This window comes from Dromaius novaehollandiae, chromosome 17 (assembly GCF_036370855.1).
Source record: "Dromaius novaehollandiae isolate bDroNov1 chromosome 17, bDroNov1.hap1, whole genome shotgun sequence".
Lineage (NCBI taxonomy): Eukaryota > Metazoa > Chordata > Aves > Casuariiformes > Dromaiidae > Dromaius > Dromaius novaehollandiae.
This window is the reverse complement of record NC_088114.1, coordinates 7,470,108-7,483,393: the sequence shown is the minus strand read 5'-3', so window position 1 is coordinate 7,483,393 and position 13,286 is coordinate 7,470,108. Positions and strand designations below refer to the sequence as shown.

General features: G+C 38.1%; 1 protein-coding gene and 1 long non-coding RNA gene across 7 annotated transcripts in view; one reads left to right on the top strand and one right to left on the bottom strand.

Annotated features, from left to right (window-relative positions):
• Window positions 1–11,739, bottom strand: part of SFSWAP (splicing factor SWAP) — a 58,270-nt gene extending 46,531 nt beyond the window's left edge. For 2 of the 6 annotated variants that reach the window (XM_026095324.2, XM_064522043.1), the window contains exons 1-5: window positions 11,324–11,739; window positions 8,678–8,847; window positions 7,991–8,128; window positions 4,489–4,574; window positions 230–455 (exon numbers count right to left, since the gene is read on the bottom strand). In XM_026095324.2, coding sequence (XP_025951109.1) covers window positions 230–455; window positions 4,489–4,574; window positions 7,991–8,128; window positions 8,678–8,847; window positions 11,324–11,586 — 883 coding nt within the window. In that variant the 5' untranslated portion in view covers window positions 11,587–11,739. Of the gene's footprint in view, window positions 1–229; window positions 456–4,488; window positions 4,575–7,990; window positions 8,129–8,677 lie in introns of all 6 variants that reach the window. The other 4 variants (XM_026095325.2, XM_026095328.2, XM_064522044.1 and 1 more) reach the window with 4 other exon arrangements.
• LOC112980461 (uncharacterized) overlaps window positions 11,735–13,286 on the top strand; it is a 310,497-nt gene continuing 308,945 nt past the window's right edge. Inside the window, exon 1 of the long non-coding RNA XR_003258428.2 lies at window positions 11,735–11,892. This is a non-coding gene — a long non-coding RNA (uncharacterized LOC112980461). The remainder of the gene's footprint in view (window positions 11,893–13,286) is intronic.

Here is a 13,286-nt window from a genome sequence, read left to right as displayed (position 1 = left end):
GCTTTTATATATGAAAGTCTCTCCAAAAGATCCTTTTTTAATACAAATCTTTTTCTGTTTAAGCAAATTTTCCCTCTCACTTCGAATCATCATATAAATCTCAGTTGCAGGATGACAGTATTGCCATTCCAATACATCAAAGAGATGTGGCTTTTCTACCAAATAACATCAGTGGATATTTCAAATGACTCACATCCTAAAGCCAGCCATTTGACAAGCAATTACTTACGTTTTTTATCTTCTGTTTTATTTTCAGAAGGAGCAGCATATCGTCCCTCTTTCATAGCTTTCTGAATGAATTTGTAGTAGGGATTGAGGTAGTGATCAAATCGCAAGAAGTCAAACTGGGAGTTGCGTGCTTGCTTGGCTTTTAGCATAATCTCGAACTGTGCTCCCTGCTTACAAACAAAGTTTGCAGTTCGTTCTATAATTGCATGCATCTTTGCTGTTGGTGGCTGTGGGAGAAAAATAACATATATTTATATTTTCATAAGCAGCCTGTAAAGTTTACCAGAACTCCAGAGAGAATCAGAAACAGCATCACTTCCCTGCCCCACTTCTAGCTTTCTTTAGCACCATAGTTTCATAATCACTTTCAGCTGGTGGAAGCCAATCATTACTGGAAAAAAGCAGTTCATCCTTCCCCAGCTGGTCATTCATCTCCTCTTTGCAACATCCTCTCCTTGTACCAGCACAACTATTTCTGCCATTGCACAGCAAACTCAACTGGCAAACAAATCCAGGTTTGAGATCAGGGCCATAAAGAAATTCTTTTAAGGCAGGTGTATTCCACAGCAATAAAAACACTTCTGCCACCATCAGACAGGAGACAGATGTGTTTCTTCATGCAGCAGTGCCAGTTTCAGGTGGCTCTATTTTAAAATAACTCCAGATGCTCTGAAGACTCACCATGCAATGTTTTCGTCCCAACAGCTGTTCTCTATGCTGTTATCACTAAACATGTGAATATTGTTCCCTAATTAGAAAAGCTTGTTACTATGCATTTTCTTGAAAGGGACATGTTACTTCTTAAGACCAATGTAAGAACTGCAATTCCTATATGCTGTTATATTCTCACAAAGAGTCAATGACAACACTGAATACTTCATTAATACTTCATTAATAACATAAAAAAGCATTTAAATAAAGGTAAAGAGCATCAATGCATTTCCACTTCTGAAATTCCATGTAAGAAGCACTGCAACCTCAAAACCAAGAAGTAAAAAGAGGAAGAATGGATTAACTTCACCATTCATTGTCTTTAATTTCATACTCAGACAGGTCTGTTCTGTCCTGTGCTCAATAACTTGTAGAAATGCAGAGTGTATACTTATGAAGAACAAAGTGTCACATTAATGATTCATTTCAGCTTTCACTTCTTTTTTTTGCTCTAGATGCAGTACATTGCAGAGCTCAGAAAATCTTTTTCTAAGAGATCAGAGGCACACTAGACATTGATGCTCTATTCAAGAAAAAAAGTCTGAATGCAATCAAAGAACACATTTTTTCGAAAATATTTCAGCTGATTAGAATCTTTATTAGAACAACATATGCAATCTGGAAAATAATTAGTTGTTTCAAATTTTATTTGTCCCTCTAGAACACTATCAAAGATTCTTTTAATTAGAAGCAATGTAGTTCTGAACAATCTGACAGCACTTTGTGCATAGTCGGTTTCACAATTTAATCCTATATTGAGTTTTCCTATTCCTGCGGTTCTTATGCACAAATATAAAAAACACTTTAAGGCCTAGAGATTCATGAACGAAGCTACAAAACAAACAAACAAACAAAAAACCCCAAGCCCTTGAGCAAAGATGATCAAAAATGATTGTATCTGAAATTACTGTCTGGTGTTGAATTTGCAACTGGTGCTACTTCATAAGACTAGAAAACAAACACTATAAATATTAATATGCTTCCAAGATCACTAGCAGCACCACTGATCTACAAGACTTTCTAAAGTTCACCAAGTGAACCAAGTGAAATGGCCATCAAATAGACAGGCAACTGTAACAAACATATTCCAGTTTGCTATTATATTTCATAAAAAGATGAAACATTTTAACTGACAAAATCTGTTTGTTAAAATTTCTGCACATAGGAGTAGCTGTCAGAATAGGGAAGAAACTGTTCTGAAAAATACTCCAGTTACATCAATGCTATAACCTAGGCAAGCATTCTGTTTCGATCTTTAATTATTTTTGTAGTTAAAAGTTTCTCCTAGGTGAGTTTCCCCTACTGCAAGTTAAGCAACTATCCTCCATCCTTCATCAAGTCTGGAAAATAATTTAAGTCTTATTTTGCCTCTCAGAATTCTCATCTAGAGAAAAACAAAGCAATTTTCAATCTTTTCTCATAATTTTAGAAGATAATAAGCCCTTATTGCATACTTTCCTGGCATTGCAGGCTACTCAGTTTATCCACAACCTTCTTAAAATGCAAAAACAAACAAACAAAAAACAAACAAAAAAACCCAGCTTTAAGTTGTGGAAGACTTCCTGCATCTTGTATACAACTCCTGTGTTATAAATTCCAGAATGACATTACAGTTGGAATGGGTGTTGACATTCAACAGCTCACTACAGCCTCTAGATCTTTTTTGCAGTAGTGCTGCCTAGCTACTTAATCTTCATTTAACATTTACACTTCGGACTGCTCTTTACTGCAGGAACTATTTCATACCTGTCTTTATTGAACTGTAGCTTGCAGATTTTGAATGAAGTCTCCAAGTTACCAAGTTGATCCTCAGATTTTATCCTGCTTCCAAGCACTTCACAGTTTCCTCCCCAAAATGATTAACAACATTTACAAGTGTCCTTCCCCACCACTATGAACATCATCAACAAGCTATCATAACTATACCTCACAAGTTTTCAATTTAAATGTTTATTAGCCGTAGACTTGGGAGAGACCTGGAACAGCATTTTGTCATCTTCACAAATTAACAACATATCACTATGCTTTCTCCCATCACCTGTGGACCAATATAATGGCAATCTAATTTATGATGTGTTTCTCTGCTTTAGGGGAAGAGGGTACAGTAACAAGTACTTTTTAAAATGCCTGTGAAACCCCACCAATGATTTTTATTTACACACACAGCATTTACTCCCTGTTCATTTGAATATACTGGAATTCAGTAGCTGAAGTAATTCCACATTTAGGTCCCATATTGCATTCTGCAACTACGCGCAAGAATATATCTCCAGCTTTAGAAGAAAACACAACAAAGCAGCTTTGAAGAACGGCCAACTATCTTTCACCAGCAGTTAATTCTTGAAAGCAACATCCAAAAGCTAGAAAAACAGTGTCTGACTGAAAACTCAACATTCTTATTCTAAGACTAACGTATAACTCATAATACAAAGGCAATAATAGATAAAAATCTTCACTGAACTCAGATGTAGGTTTCTAAGCACTTCAATATTGAAACGTTGTAAGATTTAATAGAAAATAGAGAAAATAAAACTAGAACAAGTAAATAATTTGTTAAATGTCTCATTTCATAGATATACAGAACAAGATAGATGACTTTCAATTACTATCTAATTAGGTAGAAAACATCTTATGAAAATACTCTAGGTTCAAGATTAATTATTCTAACAAATTGACTTGAATCTTTACTGGCAAAGGTTATCAAATTGAGAAGGCAGCCCCAAAGTAAATTAACACTTTCACAACAACACTATACAAGACAGAATATTATTTGAACTTTCAGTATCTCTTATAAAAGTTGAAGCATATTGAAATTCCTCATGTTTACAACTGTACTCAGATACCAATATTACCTCATTTCACTGAAATACCTTGGAAGGAGAGGACTATTCAGGCCCCTTCAGGGAAAATATGCAAACTGCCATCAAGTTTACAGCTTACACGGTAGCAAATTCTGGTTACATCACATGAAGGAAAGAACTTCTATAATGCAATTTAAAATTTTCTGGAAATAAACTATTACTTTTCTCCTTGAATAGGCTTGTCTTAAACACAGCTTTAAATACAGTCACGTCCTCCCCCCTTCAGATTGAGACTGAAGTAAAAAGAACACAGAAAGAATCTCTAACAAAAGCAATCTTTTGGTTTAACTGCCCTTTACATTCAGAATGCCAACCCCAGAGTTTCTTTAGAATTCTCTTAAAAAGAAAACTGCCATTTCATACACACTTCATCTTGTGTGCTGGCTGATGCATAGTGGTTACCTTAATAACGCTCAAGAAGAACAATTGCATTTTTTCCAGATAATCGAAAATACCACAAGTGATGCTAAAAGCACTTAGCATAACCATTTTAATATTTTCCATGTGAGTTTTCTATGTGAGAAAGAAGATTCAATATAGTTGTCTAAATTGGAACAAGCTACTAAACTAGCTAAGCTACTATTTTAGAATGGTTTAAAAATCTACCAAGCTAAAGCTAATGGAAAAATGCAAGTAAAGCACTTGGAAATTGACAGAAAAATAGGCTGTATTAAATACATACACTTACCAATTCCACATCAGAAGGTACATTCAGTCCTGAAGGTGCAACAAAAGGTTCCTCATTTTCTTCCACATTTTCTGGCTGAACTGTTTCTGCAAGAAATGACAGAGTAAAATACTGTATGACAAAACACAGTAAAGTACACAAATATTCACAAAAAAATATTGAAACAAAGTGTATTTAAAAAGATGTGCAATCCAGGAATATCTCAAATTAAACTATAACCAGCATTAGCATTAAACATATTTAAATGTGTGTCCTCTCCCCTATATTATATGCAGTCTTGTTTACACTAAATATGAGTAAGATTGTTTAAATCAGGTCTTCGTAGAGATATTAAGACGTCTAAAACCCTGTAATAGGTAACCCTGAATACAGTACTGAAGCTAAACAGGTGTCAAATCAAAATGCAAATATCCTTTCTCACATGACTACTACAACTTTTTTTTTTTTTTAATAAAGGAAACCTACCCCAAATTAAGGGCAACTATTTTCAATGCAGTGGGTGAATCCTTCCCTAACAAACATGAAAATCCTGCAGATACCAAGTTTCTCTAAAGCTATTAAGATCCAGGTAGGTGGTAGCTGAATCTAGTTGCCTGTTAATCCACCATTTCATCCACTGCAAACAAGCCAAGCACTTCCATCATCTTCCTAGCCCTAATGAAAGTTTTACAGCAATGCAATAGGGAAGCTAAAATCTATCACCCGCAGAGATAAATCAGTATCTGACTTAATAACTGATTAAAATAAACATTGCTAGTCACCTGTGAGCTCAGTCTTAAATTCGTATGATTACTCTTATACCAAGTTTAACATACCCAAATATTTAACAAACAGATTTATCATGTGAACTGCTTATCTAAAATAGCAACTCTTTTATACAGGTCAATTTGTATTACATTCTATTATGTGGTACACCAGAAACATTCCTCCAAAAATATTTTGTTTTATAAATTCCTGCAATTATTTATGTGGAAAGTTTATATTTTTAAAACTTTGAGTATGATCTACGCTACTAGCTTTGGTTTAAATATCTTCAGAGAAACTGAACTCCAATCTCACCCTAGCAAGTCAGGAAACACAAACACTAGTAGAACCTGAAGGATGAAAATGTAACTTGTACAGTAAAATTTATGTCTGTATTTTAAAGTAATTCAGCATCATCCTGACATTACATTTTTACTAGCACTCAGCTTCAAGAACTTATGAAAAGTTACAGGAAAACTTACAGGACAGAGTTGAACACAGCAAATAAAGCAATGAAATTTCTGTAATAACACATACATTAAAATCCAAGACATTGTATGTTTTCTATTCTTTATGAATTTAAAATCCATGGGTAGACTAGATGCATCTACAAAGGATAAACTATTAGTTATCTCATACGTTAAATGGCATCTATGGATACGGATAGCAGAACAACAGCTTATCATTTATCGGTGTCATAGCAAGTATTTTCACAGAAGTTCCTACCCATGCAATACAGAGTTAAGTCTTTGTCATCCCCCCCCCCCCTTTTTTTTAAATGGATTTAAACAGATTAGCTCCAAAAAGCACAGAGAAATTTTGGCATCAAGGAAAGGAGAAAGAATAAGCAGCCAAGGAAGAAGAGGACCGTTTCTCTTCGCAGGAATTCCAGCTAACACTTAAAGAGTTCACGGAACTACAGTCCGAAATTCACATTATTCTTACCTGCATCTTCCGATACTGAATTTTGCTCTACTATGATCTACAAAAAATGAATGTAAAGAATTTACAGGCCCGTGTTATTGGAAATTCTGGTCATACAGCCTTCAATTGAAAGACTGTATAGTTAAAGTACAGCAAAACATAATATAGATGTTGCTATCTCACTGTTCTCCCCCCAAGTACTTTTCCTCCCAACTTGCTAGAAAATCGTCTTTTGTTATTTATCGTTACTAAACATGTTCTAGAAGACACAGTTCAACAAGAAAGTTCACAACTAAGAAAATGTTCTAACGTTCTGCTATAGAGGCCTCTGCTTCCCAAGAGCGGCAACAAAAATTCTGATTGCACTACAAGATTTTTAATAGTTTAGCGTGACACTTCCTTGCTGCATCAAATATTAAATGTAACTGAACTTTTAAGGAAAAACAAGTAGCTGTATCTCTTTGCCAATGATCAACTTGTCATATTTTAACATCCATATAGAACCACGTTCCCAAAAGTATGACTTAAATAACACTGGAATTATTCTAGATATCTCATCAGTTTAGCGAACAAAAATAATGTGGAGCAACCCAGAAAAACACGACAGCACTCTTACCAACTGGAATTTCTGTTTATTCCCCACACAAATGATCAGAGGTAGATTCCCTAACATTATGGCATGTTTTCACACAAAGTTTTGCAAACAACTCCTACCACATAGGCATGCTATAAGGGTCAACAGATTCCTCTTTAGGGACCAAAGAGGAGGGTACATTCACTTTGTTAATCTCTATGCAGGAGAGAAAAATGCCAGAGCTGAATGACAAACATGCTCTCTATTACTCCCAATTTTCCAACAGGCTTATCCCTAGCTATTTATTGGTCTACATAACATGCAAAACATCCATCTGACAAGCAATATTCAAAGACTGCAGGCAAAGGGAACTTTGAAACTGGCTGGTTACGCAATTTACCAAACAAATTGGAATAAAACAAATCAAAGATAAGTCAGAAAAGACTGTGCAATTCAGTGTGAGTAGCGAAGAGTACAGGGGAAACTTCTGGCAGAATGCAAGTGGTAGTGACAGTGCCCCGATGTGACCTCCCACACCAAACTGCAAAAGCAATCGAATAATGTTTAAAATCTAAAAAGATCCTGCATTGCATTTCCTTTTTATATCACAAAACTTGGTAAAATAAATACATCTCATATCATTGTAATCCACCAACATGTAGTTAAACAACCCAATTGTTTATTAAATGTTCCTAAGCTTACTAAGGCATAGTTCAGTAACACGGTGAAAGCTTCCTTAAGACTTCGTGTTACAAATGCAAAGTTTTTGTAGTTAAAGATGGGAAACTGAGAACCGGAACTCTGCATTTTATAAGATCCTGGAGAGGGACACAGTATGTTAAAGAGAGGTTCGTTTTAAAAATTAAGATAACAAAATCTAAAAAACAAAAAAATTGTATTCTGGTTATTATTCTGTTGTTCTGTGTTTGTACTGACCTCTTCCTTCTTGACCAAGAAATACAGTGGTAATAGAGAGCCATGTGATGAATTACTATTCATGAATAGGAATCTGCAAGACAGCGGAACTAAATTTCCTATTGTAGTATTGACTGTGGTGCATCAGGAAAACATTTGAACACATCAAGAATAAAGTTCATAAGAATTCAGTAAAACACTTCCTGAAAGATTTTGCTGAAATGCTTCGAGATTTTTCATGTGCATTTTAATGAAACACAGATTTTCAACCAACTACAAGTTAACATGGGAGACAGAGAAACGTGTTCGTCATCTAAATTAACCCTTGCTATGTTTACCTCTTACCTCTCTGTTTTGCAGGCTGATGCTCCTCCTCCTCAGTGGGTTCTGAAGGGTCATAATAATCACTGCCATAACGGAATCCCACTGCATTATATGTACCATCCTCTGCCAAAGCTTCACTCAGTCTCTTATATTCCTCCTCTTGAACAAAAATGCAATTACCAATTAACAAAACATAATTAAAAGCTAACTTCTCAAAAAAAAAAAAAAAAGCAATGCTTCTCACTTAAGTTTTTAGAAATTAAGAAATTTTCACCTGCTCATTTTAACCTTAATTAAAAATCGAACAGAAAGAGGCAGCATGTATATTTGCTGACTATTTCTTCCTGAAGAAATAAAGGCTGGGGGTTAAAACATTCTAGTAAAATTATAAACACAAGAACATTGACTTTCACTTAAACAACAACAACAACAAAAAAAACACTGAAAAAGAAGAAGAATGTGTTTATTTTGGGGGTTTTTGGTCTGAAATCCCAGTCTGCCCGCAGAATCTGGGCAATTTCTGTGTGGATCTATATTTAAACTATCCTGAGGTCCTCTCACATACGCAAAGACTCCCGTTTTTCGAATCCACCGGGTACTGTCAAGATAACATCAGAAAAAGTGAGTATAAAATAAGTAGGAGTAAATTTAATTTCGTAATTATTTATTTGAACATGTGCTAACTCAGGAAGTTTCCTTTAGCAATACCTTGCCTCGCCTCCTCCTCAAGCAAGTCCGTATGCAAGGCTAAATACCTCTCTTCATCACAGAGGGCATCTATTCTAGCTTCCTCTTCAGACAATTGATAATCTCTGTTCCACGTGGAATATTCAGCATCATATTCAGAAAGGTCATGTAGGTGACCACGCCCATCATACCTGCAAGATGAAAGAGCTGGTCAATGCAAAAAACTTAGGGCTTGGGTTTATGTGACTACTTAAATACTTACCCATTAAAAATGAAAAAAAAATACTTATATGTTAAAACATATTTCCTTTTAGAAGTTACGTTTAATTTTGCTAATCATTTGTCACCAACTATTGAAAATTTGTTTAATTGTCTAAATTCCTCTCAAAGAAAATAATAAATTACTACAATTAAAGGCAAAGGTATCCTTTAATAGTTTAAGTGGGATCCATTTCCTTAACAGCTCTTACCGTATGTGGTTCAACCAACCAATCAATGTCACTTGCAAAATATGTTTTTCTGGAAAGTCAAATAGCTTACATTCACACAAACCCGAATACATAAATACCTATCCGTAAGAACCAAACGGTCGAAATTTCCTCGCTTCTTTCTGCTAGTCCCGAACTCTCAGGAGATATCTTCACCATAGAAACTTGCGTCCATTGGAGGTAAAATCATGGCTAGGCTCGGCCCCTAGCCATTTGGCTGAGGAAATAAGTTCTGGGTTATGTGATAGAGAGACACACATACATAGGAACAGTAACATATACATGCAATTTAAGGAGGTTCACCGTAAAAACGGCAAAGATCAATGACGTATAGTTCCTTTCTACTAAGCAGAAATAATTTTATTTGCAGGAAAAGGATTGCATTGGGATAATGTTTATGCATCAGTAAAAGAAACTGATTGAAAAGTAAAGTGACAGTAAGCTCGACTCCGCTGAGGTGTCTTCCCACACACAACTCTTGACTTGTGCCAACTTGCTAGACCAAAAATAAAGAAAGTAAATATTCTAATAGCAAAAAGTTAATGAAACACGTAGGTCTGGTTAATCAAGCTCTGTCCACAGGCAAACTTCAACCCATGTCTTCTCATAGCAATGTGTTTTTCTCAACAGGTGAAAATGAAGACTTCCTGCTGCTGGAGATAAAAAAAATCTAAGCTTCCAAAGGAGTTTATAAGATTAGTAAATGCAAACTTCCTTAACTTAGAAATGTAGGTTATTTGCATTTTTTGGTATTATATGCATATACATGTACATACTCAGTTTTTGCTCCCAACAATTTCTGTAGCTACTCTAATTTGGATTACTGTTGTGCAGAATCATAAAAATGCCTCTACCTGCTAATGAAATCTGTCATAGAAGTGAACTGCCATTAGAAGACGAGCACTGTAACACTTCTATTCTCACATAAGAAATAAAACATAACTAACATACGTTTATGGTTATTTTTCTTCTCTTTTTTGTATTGATTTCAATGTGGCAATTAACTTCAATTAAAAAAATCATTAATGGGGGAAAATCCAATATACTGCACGGGTATTTTCTCAATCTTCTGGAAGGCAATGAAAAGACTAACCCTTATTATTCTTTTTTCCCAAGCCAAATACACCTGTTAAAATTGAAACTGGAAAATCATGTTCAGCACCAAAACACTGATGAAATTGAGGGAACAAATGTTTATAGTATGCCATGTGATCTTTTTCAAACCAAAATCCTTCCATCTTTCCCACTGATGTTTTCAGGGACAGCCACAACTCCTCTTAAATTGTGCTTTCAGTGCTCTTCTCAAATATACCCAACCTGATTTCTCATCTTTTCTCTCCACAAAAATATTCAGAAAATTTATTCTGAATAAATTTATTTCTAAATCCCATCCTGCACTGCTGATGCTATTGTAGAGACAAAAAAAAAAATTATTATGCTCTCATGCTGTAAACCAGCACCTACTACAAAACAACCAAAAAAAAATCACACCCGACATAAAATTTGAAGAGAAAGCAACTCCAAAATACAGAGCCATTCTGCCTAATACAGTAATTCACAGCACAGGGAGAAAGCTATCTGGCCAAGAGTTGCTCTGGAGGGATCCCATCAATAGCTTGCAGCCAGGTTACATAGGAGAAATAAGTTAAGTCCAATTTTTTCTTAGGTGAATAAATATCTTGCCACTCCTCACACTGCACTCTACTTGCTCTGGGGATACAAACATTAGATGTCTAATAAGTATTCCCATACAATAAGACTCCCTTAGTTTCCAAGTGAGAAAAGATGTTTGGGGTTTGCATGGAAAACAGCAGCTCATTCCCACTCTCCACTCCACCCTGTAAACCCTACCCTAGCAAGTGGAGGAGGAAGCCTCAAAACACACTAATTATCAGAAGGGTTCGGGGGAAACTCCCGAAGCTGTCAGCGAGGGGAACCCCGAAGTTCCCCTTGCCAGAAGAAAAGGCTCTGCAACGTTACAAAAGAAGCATCTGAAATACTCTACCAGGAAGAGCAGCCCTCCAACTCTACCAGCGAAGAAAATCCCCACACGTCTGCCAGAGCGAGCCCTCCTTCGCTCACACATCCCCCCTCACTTGCCCACAGCATAAGGGGAGGAACAGAAAGAGGCTATAACAGGAGATCTCGCAGCAGAGGCTGGGGGTTGGGTTGCACCGACCTATCGATCATGATCTTGGGGTCTCCCATCCAAGGAATAAGGTGTCGCCCCTGCTCCTGGTACTGAGCCTTCTCATCATCTCGAAACAGCTTGCAGGCATAGCCGAACACCAGCAGCTCCACACGGCTATTCCCACCTCCACCTCCTCCTCCTCCACCTCCTCCGGGGGGCCCAGGGACCGCTCCCCCGCCTGACAACAACATTAGGGGCGGCGGGCCTGCTTCTTCCGCAGTCCGTCGAGAACCCCCGACCCCTCCGTACATCACCAGAGGATGCAACGAGGAGGAGGAGGAAACTCGCAGTAACAATGACTGTCCGAGAAGCGAGTCCCCCTAAAGGCCAGGCCCGCACTAAACTCCCCAGCTCCAGAACACTACAGTCGCCATCACCCGAAACAAAATGGCGAACCTTCCGCTTCCGCTAGGAGAGTAAATGGCACCCTAGTTTCCGGTAATTAGCAGATTCGCCTAACGCTTCAGGAAAACAACTATAAAATAAAACGAAAAGGCAGCGTAAAGAGGCTTCGTATTGTCGCCAGCGGCTCAGCGAGAATATCAGGGCGGCATGCGGTGAGCAACTGTCTGGCAGGCGGGTGGGGGAAGCAGGACACGCCGGCAGTGACGAAAGTGCGCAGCGCAAGCGGAAGGCTGGGGTGCGCGTGGAGCGGTGGGGGGCTGGGGCAGGGGCCTGCGGGCGCCCGGGGGTGCTCAGGCCGGCGGCGTATAGCGGCTCGTCATGGCGCCGGGTAGCGGCCGAAGCGGTCCCTGTGGGCCGGGCTTGAACGCCTTTTTGGTGGATCTTGGCTAAAGCGCTTCAATAGCGCTAGGGACGAGGGGGCAGGCTCGCTAATGCGGGCTTTAGCCTTAAAAAGGCGAGTGATGCAGGTCGCTGGGGCCTTCGGAGCCCCCCCCCTCTCCCCCCCCAGCGTGAGGGCAGACCCCGGAGGCCCTGGGGAAAGGGGAGCTGATGGGGCTAGCCTGAAATAGAGAGACTGCTCAGTGCAGGGCTGGGCAGAGCAAGGCGGTGGGGTTGGTAACTCTCAAAAGGAGCAGAGTTGTTGTAGGACTTAGCTGGGGAAAAGGAAAGTAGGAAGCCAGAGGTGGTGTCCACTCAAGGCTCTGCGTGGAAAGTTCAAGGGGAAGGTGGGTCTGGGAACCAAAGTTGGAAGGGAAAAGACTGAGGAGTAGGGGGAAGACTTTTCCAGAAAGTGAATAGGTTAGATGGCTTTGCTAAAACTGTAATCTAGACTGAACCTATAGAGCCCATAGGGGTGAGAAGCTATCTGAAATGTGGTCTGATGGAGAACAGTCTTAAAATAGATAAGATGACAGAAAAATGAATGTCCTGAATTCACGACATATCTACCCAAGAAACAAACTTCATGATGAATGTGTGGAAACTTTCAGTAGTCTGCTTGCTTCAGCACCTTCAGTGAACAAATCTGTTAAGGGTAGATGCTTCTGGCTGATGCATATTCCTAATTTTTTTAAAAAATACTGACTGAGGTGTTTCAGCAAAGAATTTCAAAGTATAATGCTTACCTTTAAAAAAACAGATGGTGTATGTGCATATCAGGGAGTGATTAAGAGTAGTCTTGAAGATTGTGGAACAACTTGGTACCACCTGGGAAACATTCAGAGTAAAGAAAGGAGCAGGAAGAAACAGTAGGAAGTACTCCAAGAAAAAAATTAACAGTTTTTGGTGGGGAGTATAAGAAAGCAATTGAATATTGATATCTAGCAAGGATTTAGTGACTTCTGTAAGGCTAGCATTAATGAAAATGATTCAGCCAAAAGACAGAGCAAGAACCCATCAAATGAGTATGGCATAAAAATGGCTCCATGCAGCTGAAGTGGCAGTGTAATAATAAGATAACTTCAGAATGTTTTGCTAGGATATCGGCATTTGAGACAAGGATATGAACTGTGCCTGAGTCAGATAAAGGACAAAAATGGAAATCTTA